Here is a 20,191-nt window from a genome sequence, read left to right as displayed (position 1 = left end):
TATAGCGAAGAATCGGACGGTATTTACCAAGGAAGAGTTCAATCGACACATTCATAGCAACAGCACACTGATAATAAACTTCCCCCGGTCAAATCCTTTCTAAAACGTTTTTTGTAGAAAAAGTTTAAAAAAATGCGAATACAAGTGCATGCAGTCATTGAAAATGCATGAAATTTATTTCTTGGACATTGGGATAATTCGTCGGTAAATAATTAAAGATTGTTCGGGCCAAAATGCATGTGGTCACCAAAGATTCAGGAAGTTTAGTTCATATACATTGAGCTAATGTGATTTATCTTTTCCCAACGAGGAAGTCATATCTTGATCACTTCACTATAGTATGGTAGTGGTTAAATTGTCTAGTCCGCCCCTTCTGGGTTCCTTCTTTCGTTTGAAACTATATGACTTCTTTAGTAATTGAAAAACGTGCACTACGATACAGAGAGAATCTTTATTGCAAAGATAATCTTGCCATTGTATTTACATATACAAAATTCTATGCTTTATCCGCCAGTATAAACACAACTTGCCAAAATGTGACGATACACATTGCCACGATACAAGAGAAAAGCCAAAGATTTTGCCGATGAAGCATTGCCATGCTTTTTTTGAAAAATCTCCCTATTATATGGGAACTAAATTATTTAATCTACTTCCATTAAATATTACGACAAGTGGTATACAACAATTTAAAAAACTAGTCAAGTGTTCCTTACAAAAGAGGGCATTATACAGTATTAATGAATTTATACAAAAGCCTTAAAACTCATTTGATCCTAATTAATCTGTGATATGTATGTACCTGACGCTTCTATAATTGTAAAACAATTTCTAAAGAAATAGATACTATATTATATATTATTATAATGGAACTGAAATTAAAAAAAAATTTCATTCACACTTTTCCAAGAAGACTTTCCATAGATATTTTAAAAAATATTTTCTCAACAGACCTCTCATGTTTCCGAGAGGTATTGCTCAAATCGCGTAAAAATAACTGATTCTCTTTGTCCATTCAAGATTTTGGGGATGACAGTTACCCTGTCGTAGGTATTCAAACTTGAAAATTAACGTTATTAATGAAAATTAAAGTTTATCTCTCCAAGCGTATTTTGATAATTCATTATTAACTTTTCGATACGCCACCCTGTATGCTAATTACGGTAATTATTCCTATTTATTACGTACGCTACCAAAAACGAAATGCGATTATTGTGTTGCTGGCTTATCGATTAGTGTCCCGAAATTCAATTTGAAGAAACGCTGCTGTGTAATTAAATTAACATTAACCCACAAATATACCAACAAAGCCTCTTTAAAAATTATTTTTATTCGTATCGTGCGCACGGTGGAATTCGTACAAATTCTTGCTAAAGGGATTTCATCGAGGTTTCTTTTCGAATTCGCCCTCGTGCTCTATCGTAATATTAGCGAAAAAACGGCTCCTAGAGTATCCTTACCACGAAACTTCGACTACAGAATGTTCGCCCCCCAACTCGTCTTCAAGACACATTTGTTTCCTCTGAATAGTCGCCCTAAAAAACTCATCCTCACGCGTGGATTTACATTCAGGCAGAAACCCAACAAAAAAACTGTCCTCAAGGAAATTCCATGTGTTCCGTACTCAATTTTGAGTAATTATGAGAATGAGAATCTAAAAGAAAAGCGGCACTGCAGTTCTCCGGGGGGCGAATTTTCTTTTTCTTAGAGGCAATAGTGGTCTTGGATTAAATATTCTACGCCGTACGGTGTATTTTGAGTTTGAGTTTTTACACAGATTTAAATATGTGGTTTTCATTTTCCATGCGCCAGCCTGTATGAAGAAGCTAATTATTCTCCATTGCACTTTTACCATTCGATCCTAACAATTAGATAGGTAGGTAGGTACCTACTTTTATCTACGCCTCCGAAATGCCATTATTATCGCGACATTCAACGTTCTTTCAATGGAAGAAACGCTATTAAGTAATTAGATTAACATTAACCGAAAATATACCAACAAAGCCTCTTTAAGATCTATTTTTATTTATATCCGTGCGCGACGGAATTCCTAGAAATTCCGGCTAAAGGGATTTCGCAGAGCTTTCCTTTCGCAAAAATGGAAACACGCAGGCATATTACAGGATGCAGAATAACGTTTAGCGTTTTGTTACGTAACCTTTTATTTCTTATTACTCCTACAATTAGAAACCTATGCAGTTAACCTTCTGCATTTTTTATCGATTTAATTATAGCGCCCACCGCTTACTATAAATAAAGATAACACACATATTAAGTCTGCTATTAATATTTATGGAACATTTCCGTGTGATTAATTATAAACGATCATTATCCTAAGGTACTGTTAAGTTCGCCTTCCTAATTTAAATTTTTGGCGACATTTATTGTGGGTGTAAAAGCCAAAAGTTAATCTTTTACACGTTCCATGGGTAGGTACCTATGCTTTCGGTCATTTCACCTGGTACACCAATGGTTCAAATGCTTTAAAAACTTTGTATTCAAACGGCTAATTAGCGTAAGTGTACCGTAACGAAGTATTAAATCAATTTATTCCATTAATGTTACCTACTCTTGCTCATAATGGTGTATGCTGTGAAGCTCGCAATTACCTCGACTTTCGATTATTGCGGTTCATTAACTTACATGCTATGCAATCTGGAAGTAGAAGAGGGCATGAAGTTTATTGCTAATATTTGATTGCAATTTGTAAATAACTAAATCGGGATGTGCCTGGAAAATCATTCGTGATTGCATTAGAGAGTTCTGATCATGTTACAGAATAAGTGCCTACCGTGTTAATGTGTAATTAATATTAGGTTTCTTCTTCTACATATTTTGAAATTCATTTTTATCCTAGCCGCAGCAGTTGTTTACTGTTTACTATCCACTCTCTTTGTAATGGCCTCCGTTTTCATGGTGTCATATTACGTGGTGGATGACGTTATAACTGAGAATCATGTTTGAAATTACTTCCCACGAGAATAACTATCGATTTACTACGTCAATTGAACGCAGATATCGCAGAGTCAAAATTGGCACCAAAGATATCCCAAAATATTTTTGATTAATTTGAACTACTTATAGTTTTTCTTAGGAAGGAGTCATAATTTTTGTGTGTGATATTTTTATTGCCCTCAGATTATAATTCAGAGTACGCTTTAATTTTAGAATGTAAGATTTTCCTGGAACCAAACCATCATACTTTGTAATGCACACAATCAAATGGCCATTCGGCCTCTTATAATTCGTAGGTAATAACTAATAAGTGCATGCATATTAATTATTAACAATTATAATGTCAGGTCTATTAGAAGCCAGTAGGTTTTTAAAACGAAATATGTACGAGCTACAAGAGGACGTTTGTTCCTTGGTCTATACCCATTTATTTCTTGAATAGATCCTCGATTTTGATCAAAGTTAGCCCGGTTTTCTGGAGTCATAAGTTCTACCCAACCCATTTGTTTTTGATTGGTTTGCGCTACGCCATGTTACGTTAGTAAAAAATACATTGTAACCCGTTTGGACGTTTCCCTATATCTCAGCGTACCTACAGATATTCCTCATTTTTACCATTCGTTTCCAACCAAGTTTCGAAAGGTAAAATTCATTCCTTTTTCCGATTTTTTACGGACGAAAGTAGCGGAATCGCCGGAAGCCTGGGTGTTCTGTCGGCGCAACGGACGGACGAACGGACTCGAGCGCCATCAAGGGTACGGTCTCGCCCCTAGCAGCGGTTTGGAGGATCGGTGTTGGAAACAAAATTAAAGCGCACAGCAATTTTCCTAAGCGGGAATAGTAAATAATCGGATTCGGTAATGGTATCTACAGGAAAGCTAAACAACAGCCCCCCCCCCCCTCTTATAATTAAAGAAACGGAAAATAACAAAAAGCTTACACCCCTAAATTAAGCGTCAACTTCCTTACACACGGAGAGGGAACAGAACGGGGAAATTCCAAGCCGGCCGGCGTATTCAAAGTTAAAACTTCTTTTATTAATTGTGCAGCCTGCTGACGTCATAAAAATCTGTAATTAGTCTTAAACTTCAAATCGATTAAGAGTGTTTCTTTTGATATCCCGCACGACTGTGTGGAATGACTTTTAGTGCAACACATCTATCGGTATTCACAGTTACTTAATTTGCCCGGATTGAAAGTTCTAAAATCAGTAGTCTAACTAACACCTATCAACCTGCCAACGACGTAAACCTGTACGGCCTAGCAGTTCGAATGCTCGTTTTAAATTAACATAGGAAACAAAAACCTGCTAATAATGCCTTAACGGGACTGAAATTCCAAAATATTAATTTGTCCTCGTCCTCTGAATGACGAGCTTTCGGACTCTACAAAGACAATTGAAATAATTGCAAACGGCGGATTAAATGCAGCATTATTTACGGTAGCGGCGGCTGAACCTCCACTCTAGAAATTAAATCAATTACCTTGAGCTTCTATCTTCAACTCCTAGAACACAAAAACTTTCGTAACGAAGCGCCCAACTTAAAACGCTTCTAGATACCGGGTCGACTCCACAAATATACAGTGTGGTCATAACTTCGGGTATGAAACTTCAAGACGGAAAATAGCTGCTTCGTTACGTTTTAACCATCGATCCATTATTGTGGTTTCGCATAGAATTCTAGGATAGTATAAGGATTGGAAGGTAATAAACATGCGTACATATACATATGATAACATGGTATTGAACATGGCCATATATGATTTTGTTGTAACATGCCAGACAAAATACGTTTACCGCACTTTACACATTAAAACCGAATGGTATTTTGTATCTTTATCTGGAGCAGAATATTGGTTAATTTACGAATCTAAAGGTTGTTGGCACACGATGTATACGAACTTCTCATGTTCATTATTTCCTTCATATTAGGCGAAAGGCAAGATACTTTCAATATATAACTAAATTTAGCAATCGGTTTGTGGGGGTGCAGAGGTTCCACCCGGAACATTTATTTCTTTGCTCAATAAAGCGAGCTTCAAATGCCTAAAGTGTTTGGCTTGCAACAAGGTAGCAAAATATCACACACGACACAATATATTATAGCGAGCGTATTTCTACGGATTTCCTTTGAGAGAATTACTTGCGGTCCTCCATCTCGAAATCTTTGATACTTGCTGCAGACAAAATGCAGAGTCGAGTGCGAAAAACTGTAACATAACGGCTTTATGGGTCAGTGATAGAGCGTTGGACTATAAATCCGGAGGTCGGGTGTTCGAACCTGGGTTGAGGTCAATTTTTCATCTGTGGCAGAGATGGGAATTACATTAGACCAGTTTCGAGCATTCGGCCGCCTGCCGGCTACTCCGAATTAGGTTTTCCTGCAGTTTTCGTAAGGTAAATACCGGAGTAGTATACAGGGTGTTTCGAAATTCGCGCACACGGACTGTGGGATGGTGCTCCTCTACCAGTTTTTGATCAGACCGGCACTTTTTTTTTCGACCTGCTGAAGCTGGTTCACTAGCAGGCGGAGGACTTTTTGAACAAGTGTTGTAATTACGTACTTGTCATAATTATAGATTATTTTGAACCTTCTATTGTTTTAAAAAGTGTGTTATTATTAAGTTTAACCAGTGGCGCAGCGTAGGGGGGGGGCGGAGATTTTTAAAACCGCGGTAGCTCGAAAAATAGCGGTCTGATGGAAAACTGGTAGAGGAACTTCTTGTTCAGTTTTTGTCGTACCTATAACACCATCCCATAGTCCGTGTGCGCGAATTTCGAAACACCCTGTAGAGAACAACTTAAGACCTCCTGCAGAGGCACCCCTATAAAGCATTATGCGGGTCCCTCTGTAATTAGGCGCAAGCTTGTTGAGCGCCCAGAACAAGAGAGGGATAATAAATAAATAAATAAATAAACAAATAAATAAATAAATAAATATCCGCAGCACTTTCGGCTGCCTGCGCCTGCGCTGATTTTTTGAAACCGGATGTTTCGAAAAAATTTTGGTACATCGACGTGAATTCTGAAGAAGGTACATTAACAGTTTGGGGGATTTTTGCGTCATCATTTCGGTCCTCGCATGAAGTTGGTCGTGTGTTTTTGGAACCTGATTTTCTGAAAACGGCAGGGGTGCAATGGAAACGAATTTTGTTACATTGGAACATCGAAACAAGGAAATTTTACGGATACAGTTGCATATATCCACTATTGGTTTCGGTGTGTCTGCCCGTCCATCGATCCAATAGCTCTAGAACGAAATTTTGAATTCTGTTTTCGGTAACAGATAACTATAAGAATAACTAGAGCTCTGAATTCGTTAGTCATCAGTCAAATAGGTTAACGGGTGGAAAATGGGCGCTCAGCCTACTAGTTACGTGTACTTACGGGGGTTTATGGCATAGTTTGCATCGATACAACTTCGAAATTGCTCAAGAATGTTTAAAAATAGAAATTAAAATAGTGACACATAGGGCGAAATCTGACGAAGTTTCATATCCTTTATCTACGATGCAATCATTTCGTGATTTCAGTGTTTTAATTTCCTCTATTGTGTTGCCTGATAGGTAAACGACTTACAAGAAACGGTGACCATTTTTATTTTCTCGTTGAAAAGTGATTCATCGACTTTCAATGAAACATACTCTGATACGTAACTTAATTTAAAGAACTGCGCAGCTAGGTAGTTGGGTGAAAAAAGGACAATAAGTATAAGCTTCTTATTAAAATTTAAAAGAATAGGTAGTCTATGAAATTTCCGTTCTGGTTCTTAGCTGCGTTTAGTTTTTGCCGTGATATTTTATGCAGTTATACGAATCGATATATTGAATAGATGGTGATGTAAAAAGGGCCATGAGATAGCTTGGTACTAGGTAGCGGTGGGGACAAGGGAAGTGAAATGGGGTGGTTGTGAAAATCTTATTATATTTCGAAAAGGAAACACCTTTTAGCCACTTGCACTGAACACATTTTGGGCGTGAATGCCCTTTATTTAACCAGGTTTGTTTTCTATAAAAGTAGTATTGGGGGTACCTATTGATCGTTTCCTCGAAAAGACATAAACGAAAGAACGGTTTCTGTCCTCCCCAGTCAAAGATAAATGAGCGTTTTCCCATTTGCACAAAATTAAGATACCTACGCGAATGCCTTTGAATTAATTTAACATTATGTTGCCAGAGTTAATTGCTAAAGTGCTAATTTTTGTTTCAGTTGCCGACATTAGAAAACAGTAAATCGTCTTCGAGACTTAATTTGCAAATTCAAGGCAAAACTCCATCGACACCGGTCACGCCGTTAGACGAAGGATTTCCTGCAATTAACAATAACTCACGAAGTTACAGCCACCACGCTTCAAACAATAATCACCACAAAGAAGACAATGAAAACTCTCATCTTCCACTGACGCCTTCAGGTTTGTACTCATATGCAAATCCATGCACGATACTCATTCGCGTTTTTTCCCGTTATTACAGAGGCAGTACGATTATATGGAAGTCGTCTAACGGAATACGAAAGGAATGAAATTGAGAAATACTCGAAAATATGGTATCTTGGATTGGATGCGTGCAAAATCCACGGCGAACATGGTGGATCACAAAATGGGGGCTTCGACGACGACAGTGGGAGTTATAATAAGGTTAGTCTTCGATCTATTATTCATTTCGTCCTTAATTTTGAAAAAAAAACTAGACGCTCGATTTAGGTCAAGTCGCTCACACAACAGGAAGTACGCGAGCTTTTGTGTTTCAAATGAAATGACCAGCCAGTCAAGTTTGATAAATCGTAGTTGTTATGGCGTTAGTTGCACATGATTCTTTATATTTTTCGCCCTTATTTGCTTGGTATTTTAGTATCAAAAGAATTAATTAATACTATACATAAGGTGAATCCCACCTCGCCCTGTTAGAAGGTAGTAAATGTTCAAGGTGCAGTTGAACATCACAGAAAATAAACTAGAAATGTGAACGCATTTCTTTTTTGAGGGACTTTGCCCTAATTTAAAATGACGCCTAGGTGAAAAATTTGCCCGCGGAGGTCGCTGTGAAGCGACCCGTTACAGTGTCGCGTAAAAACAAAAAAAAATATCTACAAAATCCAACCAAATTTGTTTACTCAACATCTATTGAGATTTATAACACATAATTACGTGAGGATCTCTTTCCCTCTAATCGATTTCATTATTCTCTCCTTCGCTAAGTAGATATCTCTTCAAATTTGGCTGAAATGGTTTATCTAATTTTGTCTTTTTCCTCTTTTCCTGGAGTGGTGGAGTCAGCCATCAATCAATTTATTTATTAACCCCATTTCTTCATCCCTTTATTGACTGAACATAACTAGGTAAATATGATCTCTTAACGATTAACATCTGATATGCAGTCTGAAGAAAGTTATTTAATATGTAATTCTTGAATCGATGTTGTCTACAGTTTCCTTAGGATTATCACTTGAGTCTTGGTTAATTGTTTCGAAAATTGCTTCACTACCCTTTTCAATTTCTTCTGCGCCTCGATAATTGTTTAATTTTTCCTGGTCTCTTAATCTACCTTCCGCTGTCCTTCTTAATTCGCTCATGGGTCCACTTTTCTTCCCGATCATTACCATAACTTGTTTTGTTTTTTTGCTTCGTGTCTCCTTTTTATTTCGTCCTTTTGTTTTTCAAATTCTTTCTTCCATTAATTAACTCTTCAATATGCTTTGTCGTTTCTTCCTCAAGACCTCAACCGACCCGCGCCGTTTGTTCCGCTTTTGTATTAATTATAATTTTTTGCTATACCCCTTCTATTCTTCTTACGATAAGTGGATGGTATTCAATACCAACGTTACGCCTTCTCGTTCTCGTTCTTCAGGATAAAGATCCTCCTTGAATTGTTTTAATTGATTAATAAGGCTATCCAATTTCCTTTCTTCCTCAGATTGCCTCAGATTCAGAAGTTCAGTTCAAAATTTGTTGAAAAAATTGCTTGGGAAATGTCACGTAGCTAATTTTCTGCTCTGGTTGTTGCTGAATTAGTGGAATTTCTCATCCACGATTGCGTTTGTGGGATTCGTTTTCCCTCTATGGCGATGTTCTCTGGTAATGATCGTTAATTCCCCCTGCCCAGGTGAGGATGGGGCGATGCACAACACGAACAAGGAAATGTATTCACTTATTTCGTTGCAGCTTACACTGCTAAATCTCTATATCTAATATGGGCTCACTATTATTACGGAAACACCCTAGGACTAACATACTTAACTACTTATAACTAGGTCTATAAAAAGGTCCACTAGTAATACGCCTTGACGCCTAGCAGTGGCGGAGGGTTCGGTGCGCCAGACCTCAATCAGCCGACTCCTGGCGGTTTGGAGATCTTGAGCTCAACCGGCTAGTCTCAGCCGTCTGCTAGGGGTAGAGGTGACTTGCCCAAATGCTCAAGCCCCCGTGATTTTTTCAATGCCAACCGGTACTGTTTATGTTCCCATCGACCCAGAGGCGTCTGGCACTGCACTGCAGCCAATGGGATTGTCGCATCCCTGACTCTCGGTAACAACCACCTTTCTTCTGTTGGCGGTCCGTGTAGTCGTTCCTTTTTCTCTACGTACGTAATTCGTCTTGCTTCCTTAATACGTTCCGGGGTTTTTCTACATGCGCTTGTATCTATTTGTATATTTTCTATATCAGATGGTAAATGTCACACAATTGCGGTTGCACGAGCGCTGTTCCGTCTGCCCAATACCAGACGGGCTTCGTCATACATTTCCAGACAGAATTGTTTTACAAAATGGGCCTTGACATCTTCAACGTTTGACCGTTTCAACGTTTTCTTCTAAATATAGCACTGTATTGATCCCAGTGAAACACCCACGTTGACAATCCGCGAAAGATATCTCTCATGCTTTACCAAAGCGTCCAAATGCTCCTGACAAATCTTTCCTCGCCAGTTTCTAATCGGGTGTCAGGGGAAAGTTAAGAAGATTATAATATGAGAATTTCGATGTAACTTTTACATTAGTGTCTTTAAATTTCCACTACATATCTTATCTACTTCTACAAAAACATATGTGACTATATTTCATTTTTCCGTTCCATAACTTTATAAAGTTCTTAATCAATAACTGTTGGTTAAAGTTCTGAATCACCAATGCTGTGGGAATACACACAACAACCGGATTATATTTTTGTAGCAGGCAATTCATACGTAGGTACGTGATTCATACCCGATTTTCTCCATTTCGCAATTTTTGCCATTTATAAATTAACTGAATAATGGCGTTCTGATAATGTCATTTACAATGTGGTACATTGAATTGTGGTAAACGTGTCCCACTTGTAGTCGCATTATGAAATTTGCATAAATCTATTTATCATGGCTCAGAGACAACCTTGAGTTACATTTAATGGAATAATTTCTGTAGTAGGTACCTACACCAACAAGTAAAATCTGTAACTACGACAAGAAATTTACATTTTTGACATGAAATCGTGCAATTTACATTGAACCGGAACTTATTCCGATGTTGTAATAAACGTTGCCTTGTAATCACTCTGCAGGTGGTTTGTTTCACATTTTACCGTATGAACTGCGTACTGTCGTCAAATCAAATTAATTGTACCTTTACCGACAACCTCTACCTAGCATAGTGTAAGAATAGAATTACACTATGCCTCTTAGTAATCCCATAATATAAAATCTCCATATAAAGGCGTCAATAATTGTATTACAACTTACTAATTAAATGCAATTAAGGAGTATTGTCAGATTATCGTTTTTAGAAAAGGAACCCTATTCAAATTTTGGCAAATTTGAGCGTCCAACCCTTCTCACAATTACATTGTTTCAGGTTCTGCACGACCACATAAGCTATCGTTACGAAATATTGGAAGTGATCGGTAAGGGAAGTTTCGGCCAAGTAATTCGAGCTCTAGACCACATGACGAACAAGCACGTCGCCATAAAAATTATAAGAAATAAGAAGCGGTTTCATCATCAAGCTCTCGTGGAAGTCCGAATTTTGGATCATATCCGAAAAAAAGATAAAGACGGCAGCCATAACGTTATACATATGCTGGACTATTTTTATTTCCGAAATCACCTCTGCATTAGCTTCGAACTTATGAGGTAAGTTGAACGTCCCTATGAATAAGATGAGCTTTATCGTATCTTTTGCAGTCTTAATCTTTACGAACTAATAAAGAAGAATAATTACCAAGGGTTCAGCTTAAATTTAATTAGACGCTTTGCGAATTCGCTACTGAAATGCTTAAGGCTGCTACAAAAAGAAAGTATTATTCACTGTGATCTGAAACCGGTAAGTGTTTTTTTTCTGCCCTTCTAGTTCAACGCATTTCCGAATCGATTCGGAATTTGTGTAATTGTATTTCCCAATGTTTCCGTTTTACGATACAAGGAGGTAAAACGTACGCTGTATTTACTACTACTCATCCCACGCGGTTTCGTTTTGTTTTTATTCGCCATTAAAGCAATACGAAACAAAATTCTGATTTAACTACGTTTTCTTTTGACGTCAATAATTCTGATCTCGTTTGAAGTCTCTCTTGTAGAATGAACATTGAACAACCCTTTGCTTTATATGCACATGTAACGCTTCAGAGAGATGTTATCTATTGGTCAAAACTGGGGTTCATATATCATTTTTTTTTCATTATTAATCCTTACTGTACCTATACTTACTTAGGTAATTACGAAATTATAGTTAAAAAAAATTGAATTTCGATTCTAAAGTCGTGATAATAAATTGGTATTTGTATATGAAGAGCTGCCCTCAGAGCTGCCACAATAATTTTCAATGTTTAATTTATTTTATTTTATAGCAGATCCTAAATGGACATTCTAATATATTTGAATGCTAGTGGCTCTTTAACCGTGAGGGTAGATAAAGTGATCACACTAAACGCAAGGGTAGATAAAGTGAAACATATTACTATACATTCTAATGACATCTGGCATTCCTATTTCAAATGGGACGCGGAGTACGATATAAAATTAGGTTCAGAACAATGACAATGCTGTTTCTATGGCAACGATCGCGACGGCAGCACCTAAGCTTGCTGTTTTTGACGTATAAATAAAATTCAGATTTGTCAAAAGCTTTACATGGCTTCTGCTATAAAATTAAGTTTTGTATTATACACGACGATAAAAGGAAACTAGCCGTCTGGTGAACGTTAATTCACGAATGGCGAATCACCCAATGGTTAAAATATCCCTTTATCGTCTTATATAATAAATAAATGACACAAAAGTACAAATTACGCCGCTGACGGAGTGCGTCGCTGTAGTAAGCTACGCGGCGGTCATGAAGAGAGTACGTAGGTATACACCTCACCCCTCACTAAATGTGGTGTCACCACTCACCAAGGAGTAAACCTCCCTTGAAATATATAAAACGAATGAAGTTCCACAAAGTGTCATCACTAGATGGCTAATGGAAATTTTCCGGAATCGAAATGCCGTCAGCTTCCGTCTTCGTATGTGAACGAAGTGAGGCGAGGTTTCGCTAGAGTAACTGGGTGTTCAGGTCTCAAAACATTTAAACAATTGCAATAACATGAAAGTTGTAATCCTACTCAATCTGGGATACCCTGTGTACTACTACATACTCTATAGCGTGTACCTATAATATTGTATGCAAAATATCAAAAAGTGTTTATACAAGGTCTTCTGACCAACAAGTGTACCATATTATATGTAGGTACATATTATTATTATTATTATATGTGCAGCCTTGGCTGAAACCCCGCCCACTCAAAAATAAAGGCAAAAAAATTAAAAATAAGTATGTCAATTTGGATAAGACTTCACAATTGTTGAGTCGAAAATGAGTTTTTAATTCCGTCAACATTTCGGCGTTTAGCTGTTCAATTAAGTCACGTTTGTCTGTAAATTCGCACTTATTGACTACCCCTAATTAAGCAGTCTATCAGCTACCCTAAATTGCATATTTATTTGATAATTAGCAATAATAGAAATATTCTTCTGGTAAGTGGGATGAACAGAATGCTGATTAATTACAAAAGCTTACAGATAGACATCTCCTTTTTAGTTCTAATTGACAGGCAGACTTGTCATTTGGTTTTAATTTTCAAAAAAAAGACAAATGTTTCATTCAGATCAATTCTGATAGTTGAGATATACTTGTGCTAATTAACGTTAATTCACAGACAGATGCGTTAATTACCTTTAACTCATAGATAGGTGAGAGATGGAAATTAAAGTAAATGATGCTTTTTGCGCTACAAAGGCTTTCCTAGAGTAATTCGATGGTGAAAATAAAACTTTTATGCTTTGAGTTGAGTTGTGAATCGACTATTTACGTATGGGTGATGCTAGTAACGGATAGAATAACGGGGTAGCATGTTATTTGATTGTGATGCGACATGCATGCAAACTCCCAGAGAAGATTGGATTTTAGTTTCGTATAACTTGCACTTTGCTATAATTACAATATAGATTTCAAAATCACAATCGACTGCATAAAAGAGGGTTGATCCTTGGACCTTGATGGACATATTCACAATTTTTATTGTACTCCCTATCTGACATCTGTAATTTATGCCACATACTCTTTGGGGCACTTGAAATTGCCTTCGTTATGAGGATCGGTATGTCATTTATTTATATTAAGAAATTTCCCATTACTTTGACTGGCAACGCGCGTGTAATGGTCGTAGCCTATATTTTAATCGAGCGGAAATTACGTGCAGAAAAATGTCTTTTGAGAGAGACACGGGATATTTACTATTTACCATATAATGTAGAGTAAGCTTTGATAATACTTTACATGGACGATTATTCCTGTTCCATCTAAACTTATTTGATAGATAACGTGTTATCTGAATACGTTTGTTTCCATGGAGATAGTCACACGAAAGTCTGGTCCTTAGAAGTTGTTGTTATACTTATTAGGTACCGGGTGATCTATTAAAACTGGGGAGGAACACAGAAATTGAAGCTGGTAGAACTGATACCCACCTATTAAATCCCAGAGGCGTATTTGGTATGCTGATTACACGTTATTTTTTACGTAAAAAATCTATCCCCGAAACCAAGGCAAAGCTCGATAAATACCATGGGAATCTCTGCACCATCAATTTCAATGGTTTACTCCCTTCCAACAGTGTCATCTTTTACCTTGAGACGGTATAAGCAAAGGCAAAACGAATGAGATTCTGTATTGAAATTTCCGGTCTCCAGGCGCCAGATCAACAGATTTCTCCATACACACATAGTTTTCGTTGAGATCTTAAACCTCAAGACATGCCGTCGGTTTTTCCATTGCGTGTAGAGGCACAATCCGGGGTTTCACTAAGAAAATGACATTGAACATAAAAAGTATACCTAATGCGATTGGTTTGTGGGCACGGATATGTTTGGTGATCGGGCGTACTCTCCCTCATTGGAGATAAGCCAGACTACATTTTCTGTGTAAATTTTGCCGAACGAACCGATTACAGAACAATTAGGTACGGATCAAGCAAGAGAGAAAAATAACAAGATATTGTGCATAATACGATTAGCACTTAACCGTGTTAAAAATTAGCTCATTTATGACACTAACAATTTAGATAAGAACCAATTTAAGCCCAATGCCTATTATCGTTTTCAGCCACACAATTAAGTGCAAAGACTAAATCCCCTAAAACTGCTATTTTATGTGACTTCATTATGGAGTGATGTCAACAGCGAAACTAATTAAATGAGCGATAAACCTAAATCGGTTTACTGGTCTATCGTATATTAAATACTTCCACTTTAAAGAGCAGGTCAAATACCTTTGCTAAAAATAAAACGTCCCAAAATAGCAATTGAACTAATAAAATGACAAAGTCCTATTACCTGCCTATCATAAATTGAAAAAATCGTCGAAATTGACATTGCTAACGTTTATCTAAAACCGATCGATTTTAGGTAAAATTATTAATTAATAACGCCAGGGCAATTGTCAGGATATTTACCTTTGAATAAAACAAACACTGCGTGTTTTTTTATGGTTTCGCGTGGTCTGTCGCATGTTGCATGCTCAAAATTATTCAGTAAGGAAATGAGAACCCCAGTTTTGCTTCCTGATTATGCTGAGATATTATCTATCGTTGTTAAATGGTAAACACGTAGCGCAAAAGGTATTCACGCTGGAAACATTATTAGCCACTTAATTAAAAGCAGCAGATTCTTTCTTCATCCATTAAAATGCATTTTGATTTTAGGAAAACGTACTCTTAAAACAGAGAGGAAGTAGTTCAATCAAAGTAATAGACTTCGGAAGCTCGTGCTACTCCAATCAACGAGTTTACACTTACATTCAGTCGAGATTTTACAGATCACCAGAAGTGATCCTAGGTTTGACTTATGGTACCCCTATCGATATGTGGAGTTTAGGTATTGTAAAACACCATATCTTGTAACGCAATTTTACATCTGTGTCTTTAGGATGTATATTGGCGGAACTGTATACGGGTTACCCTTTGTTTCCTGGAGAAAACGAAGTGGAACAGCTTGCCTGCTTAATGGAACTACTAGGCCCGCCGCCGGATGACTTAATTATTGGCGCAACCAGAAGAAGGTTATTCTTTGGTATGTTCTTTGAAATGTTCCCCATGGCCCAGTAACTTAGGTATCATTACAGATTCGAAAGGTAATCCACGGTGCGTTACAAACACTAAAGGAAGAAAAAGGAAACCTGGTACTAAAAATTTGGCCATAGCCCTACGATGCAACGATACGCGGTTTCTTAACTTCATTTCTAAGTGCTTGGAGTAAGTTATGCTCTATCCCAAATAGGTACCCAACTAATTCGTTTATTTATTTCAGATGGAATCCTAGAAAAAGAATGACACCAGAAGAGGCATTAAGACACGACTGGATTCTTCAATCAAACTCTTCACAAAAATCGGGCAACAATGACTTAAGACACAGCCAGTCAGAAGCAAGCGTTGGCCACGACAGCCACTCGAGTAGTGGCGCCTCAGCGGATGGGTACTCAAATTATCGATCGCACCATAGGTGTGTCATAACTAAATCAAGTGATAAACTAAAGGCCAAAATAGATACTAGAATAAATGATAATAGATCTGTAGATGCGAATCTAAATGATTCGGGAACCTTTTTACCCCCAATTCTCTAGGCTAAATGGTCATCTACGGGCCAAAAATCTCTCAATACCACGACCAAATAATGTAATTGTTGCACAGCTTGAATCAATCATATTGAAAAAAATACCATGACTGTGAAATATGACTGTTCTTCAAATTTAGACTCGCATACCTCCTTTATGAATAATGACAGTGGTTATAACAGAGAAGCGTTTTTTAAGAGGTACCTACATTATATAATGCAACAATTTCTTAACAACAAATGAATGTACATAAATATGTTTCTAATTATATGTACCTATTACTATCATTGTGTATAAAATCTATCCTTTTATCACTTTTGTGTTTTAATCTATGGCATTTTAGTTTCTTGTATGACTTGTACAATATTTATTTGCCTATCTCCCTACCGTAAGTTTTTGGCCTAATATGCCAATGTTTTATAATCATAAATTCCTATTGTGATATATCTATGATAGTTCTGTCGTATCAGTGTAATTATAAGAAAATTGGAATATTATTACGCAAAATGTCTGTACTTCCAATTTTACTTAGTACACAACTGGACTTACCAAAGGGTAGCAGTTGCTCTTTGTAGGATATGTGTACAATTTAGGAAATTATGTTGTACAAATACTTGTACAGTTTTCATGTCTTGTAACTTCTTATCTCTGTTGAGTTAATTGTAACTGTCTTATTATTAGTTATCTATAGATATTATTTATGTTACATAATATTTCTTTAAATAAGACTGAAATTTAAAAAAGTGTTGTACCTATTTATTCGGTTTTTACTTATCAAGAAATCAACGCAATTTATTGTGCTAGGGTCAAAATTTAACTCACATTAACATCACATAAATAGAAGTAAAATTTGCAGAAAAATGTGTTCATAGATCTGGCTGGATGGAAGTAGGTACTATTCACCGCTCTGCCATCCTAATTCTTTGTATTTCACGTAAGTATGTATAGGTCACCATGCAATTATTAACAGCCGTTTGGTATCTACATGCTTATGAAATGTCATACCCCTCGCGGATGTGGGTACGAACTAAAATTGCCAAAGGAGAGTCGCGAAACAGGGTTTCACCTAAATGTTATGGTTGTGGTGCTTTCGGGTAGGTGAAAAGGAACTGTCTCACTTGTCGGGATAAGGTATTTAAACACGTTTCGACGAAGACTGCCAGATTCTTGTACAGTAAGTGGGAGATGAAACAAACGCCGATCGCGAGCGATAGGGTACCATCATTGAATAAGTAATTATAGGGTACCATACAGCGAACAATATCCAGTTACCTGTAACGTCAGATATTTTAAAAGGAGAAAGCATCTGCTATGCTTATGCTACCCCAAAACATAAATAGTCAAACATTACTTGGAATCGATTTTATTCTCGATGGCGAAAGATCTGGCAACAAATATTTACCATTTTAGCGACTATCCAAATGCTGTGTATGATTTCTTTATCGACAATGAAATTGACCATCGAGATACCTACTTTTGTCGTGAATAAATTTTATCCAGTGTAAGAAATCAGAAAATCAGCTAAGAGACGACGAAGAAAAAGAAAGAAATGCGAGATATTGAAAAAACTCTTAACCACATGAAACTGTATTTGGTCCCAGCAGGAGACGTACCCCGTATGCTGAACACATATTTTATTATATTATCTTCTTTACCAACGACACTCATGTCGCGCAAGTCCTCGTAAAATCTCGAAACCCTAAAAGAAACAATTCCAACAAGAGTTTGCCGTCTTGTTGAAAAAACACCCTAAAAGTCATGTGAAGAACAGAGGGTGAAAGGAGGTGAAGTAGTTTTTGGTTAAAAAGTTGTTTAATCACTGATTTTCGATAAATCCGTAGTGGGCGAAGTTAATGAACACCCTGTACATCGGCGATTGTCGAACATGATTTGGAAGATCTCAGGAAGGTCTTCGACCAACGAAGTGTGTACAAATTGAAGTTAAACAGAAAGAAGAACGTGTTCTGTCCAAAATCCGTGATAACACCGCGTGATATCCGTCCCAACGCTGGAAAGGTGTCTGCTATCCTCGAAACGAAAGCACCCACTATTGTGAAACAACTTGTAAGTTTAAGTCTTATGCAAATCTATTTTTGATACATCGCTCAGTATGTTAACAAGTGCATATAACGCCAGAGGTAAGTGCCTACCAACAAAAAAAAACTAGCTAGATTGTGCCAATCTCTCTCCCCGTTTTCCTAAAAATTTGAGGTGTTGCAATGGGTCTTTTTGGGCCGCCACCCAGAGGCACTCCACTGAAAAATCGTAAGCAATCATGGTAGGTAATGCAACAGGTTCTTGAAATATTTTAAACAGGCAATAATTCCAGTTTACCACCCCGAATCCAATTCCATGCAGAGATGTACTCGAGATTACAATTAACTTTGCAATGAATACTGCGCATCTATACAATATACACTCCTTCGTATCTGACACATCCCTTTGTCGGTACCCACTTCCGACGTCTCGTTCGCCCGTCATACGCCTTTGAAGTTTTGACTCCACTAGCAGTAAGATCTTTATCGGGGGCTACCACATTCCTTTTGTCGGCACCCAGTTTCGACGTCCCGTTCACGCGCAAATCGAATTTTAGGTTTTGACTCCACCGCATCATTAAGTTCATTGTAGTAATGAAACTCTAAACCTTCCCCATATAATTATGAAACTCTAAATATATATATATATAAATATCCAATTATATGGGAAAAGTTTAGAATTGCATTACTACAATTCCATTCAACCCCATTTCGAGGAACCTTATTAAAAAAACAGTAAGACCATGTCGGAGGCAACCACATTCTCTTTGTGTGTACCCACTTCCGACGTCCCGTTCATACGCAATTCGCGTTTGAAGTTTTGACCTCATCATCAGTAAGATTTTGTCCGGGGTTACCAGATTCCCTTTGTCGGTACCCATCCCCGATGTCCTGTGCGTCCCGCAATTCGGGTTTGAAGTTTTGACTCTACCATCAGTAAGATCTTGTCGGGGGCTATCATATATTCCCATTTTCGGTACCCACTTCCGACGTCCCGTTCACCAGCAATTCGCGTTTGTTTGACTCCACCATCAGTAAGATCTCGTCGGGGGTTACCATATTCCCTTTGTCGGTACCCACGTCCGACGTCCCGACTGCTGTTCACCCACAATTCGCGTTTGAAGTTCGCAATTCGCAATTTGGTGGATTACGCACAAAATAATACTCAATTTGTGAGTACTTCTCATAGCTCGAGTTACTATTGGTGATCCGGGAAAGACGGACCGCTATTAGAGCTCTAAGAAACTTTTGGGCGCCCAAATTCGAATACCCCTCGAAGACTCGCGCCTTGCAAAAGGTGGTTAATTTCGCACCTAGGAAAAAAAACAAAATTCCGCTAAGTACGCAGAAGTAATGCGCATTTACAAGACCTTTTAAACGACACCAATTTGAAAACAATCGGACCAAAACTATAGAAGAAGATAGAAAAAAACTGAAAAATTTCCAGGTTAGTATAACACACTCGGAGATAGCGTCCAGGGGTGGCCGACCCCACATAATGTAGCCGCCTCCCTAAGGATGTTAATTACACGGCCACGGTAGGCGTTCTTCTACGGGCCCGCATTTACTCTGTCAGCCAGCCACCCGGCCAAAGTGAGATTAAAAGCTACCTTTTTTTGCTGCCTATATTTATCGAAGGAGGCATCAACAAGCTTGCTACGACTTCTGAGTGCCGAGATCTCGTTCCACACACGGACGGATGGAATACCCCGCAAACGCGCATTTTATTCTGATGTATACAGTCTATATTAATATTCGACCAATCACCGTGATGCTTGTTTCAAATTCTAACAAATCAGATTATTAAAAGCTATACCTAGGTAGCTTTTTTTATCAGAAATTAAAAGCAAGGTATTGCTTTAGAGGACTACGTAAGTAAAATATAAAGTGTTTTATGAAATGTATTATCTTGTATTAATCTCCCTAAAATAATCGATTTTGATTTTCAATCATGACAATTTTATTTTTAATTCACTCAGGCTTTGTTGCCTCCTGGAAAAAAACTTTCGATCAAAAGCATAAGATAAAATCGAGACAGCTTTAGCGCTTTTGATCTCGAGTTTTTTCCGTTGCAACAAAACCTTCG

General features: G+C 37.6%; 1 protein-coding gene across 3 annotated transcripts in view; it reads left to right on the top strand.

Annotated features, from left to right (window-relative positions):
- LOC116171339 (dual specificity tyrosine-phosphorylation-regulated kinase 2-like) overlaps positions 1 to 16,813 on the top strand; it is a 61,646-nt gene extending 44,833 nt beyond the window's left edge. For all 3 annotated transcript variants that reach the window (XM_031488118.1, XM_031488117.1, XM_031488116.1), the window contains exons 3-10: positions 7,166 to 7,367; positions 7,429 to 7,592; positions 10,778 to 11,055; positions 11,107 to 11,245; positions 15,162 to 15,333; positions 15,385 to 15,528; positions 15,581 to 15,710; positions 15,766 to 16,813. In XM_031488118.1, the coding sequence (XP_031343978.1) occupies positions 7,166 to 7,367; positions 7,429 to 7,592; positions 10,778 to 11,055; positions 11,107 to 11,245; positions 15,162 to 15,333; positions 15,385 to 15,528; positions 15,581 to 15,710; positions 15,766 to 16,078 (1,542 nt within the window). In that variant the 3' untranslated portion in view covers positions 16,079 to 16,813. The remainder of the gene's footprint in view (positions 1 to 7,165; positions 7,368 to 7,428; positions 7,593 to 10,777; positions 11,056 to 11,106; positions 11,246 to 15,161; positions 15,334 to 15,384; positions 15,529 to 15,580; positions 15,711 to 15,765) is intronic.
- Positions 16,814 to 20,191: the final 3,378 nt, after the last annotated feature.

This window comes from Photinus pyralis, unplaced genomic scaffold (genome assembly GCF_008802855.1).
Source record: "Photinus pyralis isolate 1611_PpyrPB1 unplaced genomic scaffold, Ppyr1.3 Ppyr1.4_LG5, whole genome shotgun sequence".
In the NCBI taxonomy this organism is placed as follows: Eukaryota; Metazoa; Arthropoda; class Insecta; order Coleoptera; family Lampyridae; genus Photinus; species Photinus pyralis.
The sequence above is the reverse complement of the archived record's forward strand: the minus strand, read 5'-3'. Positions and strand labels throughout refer to the sequence as shown.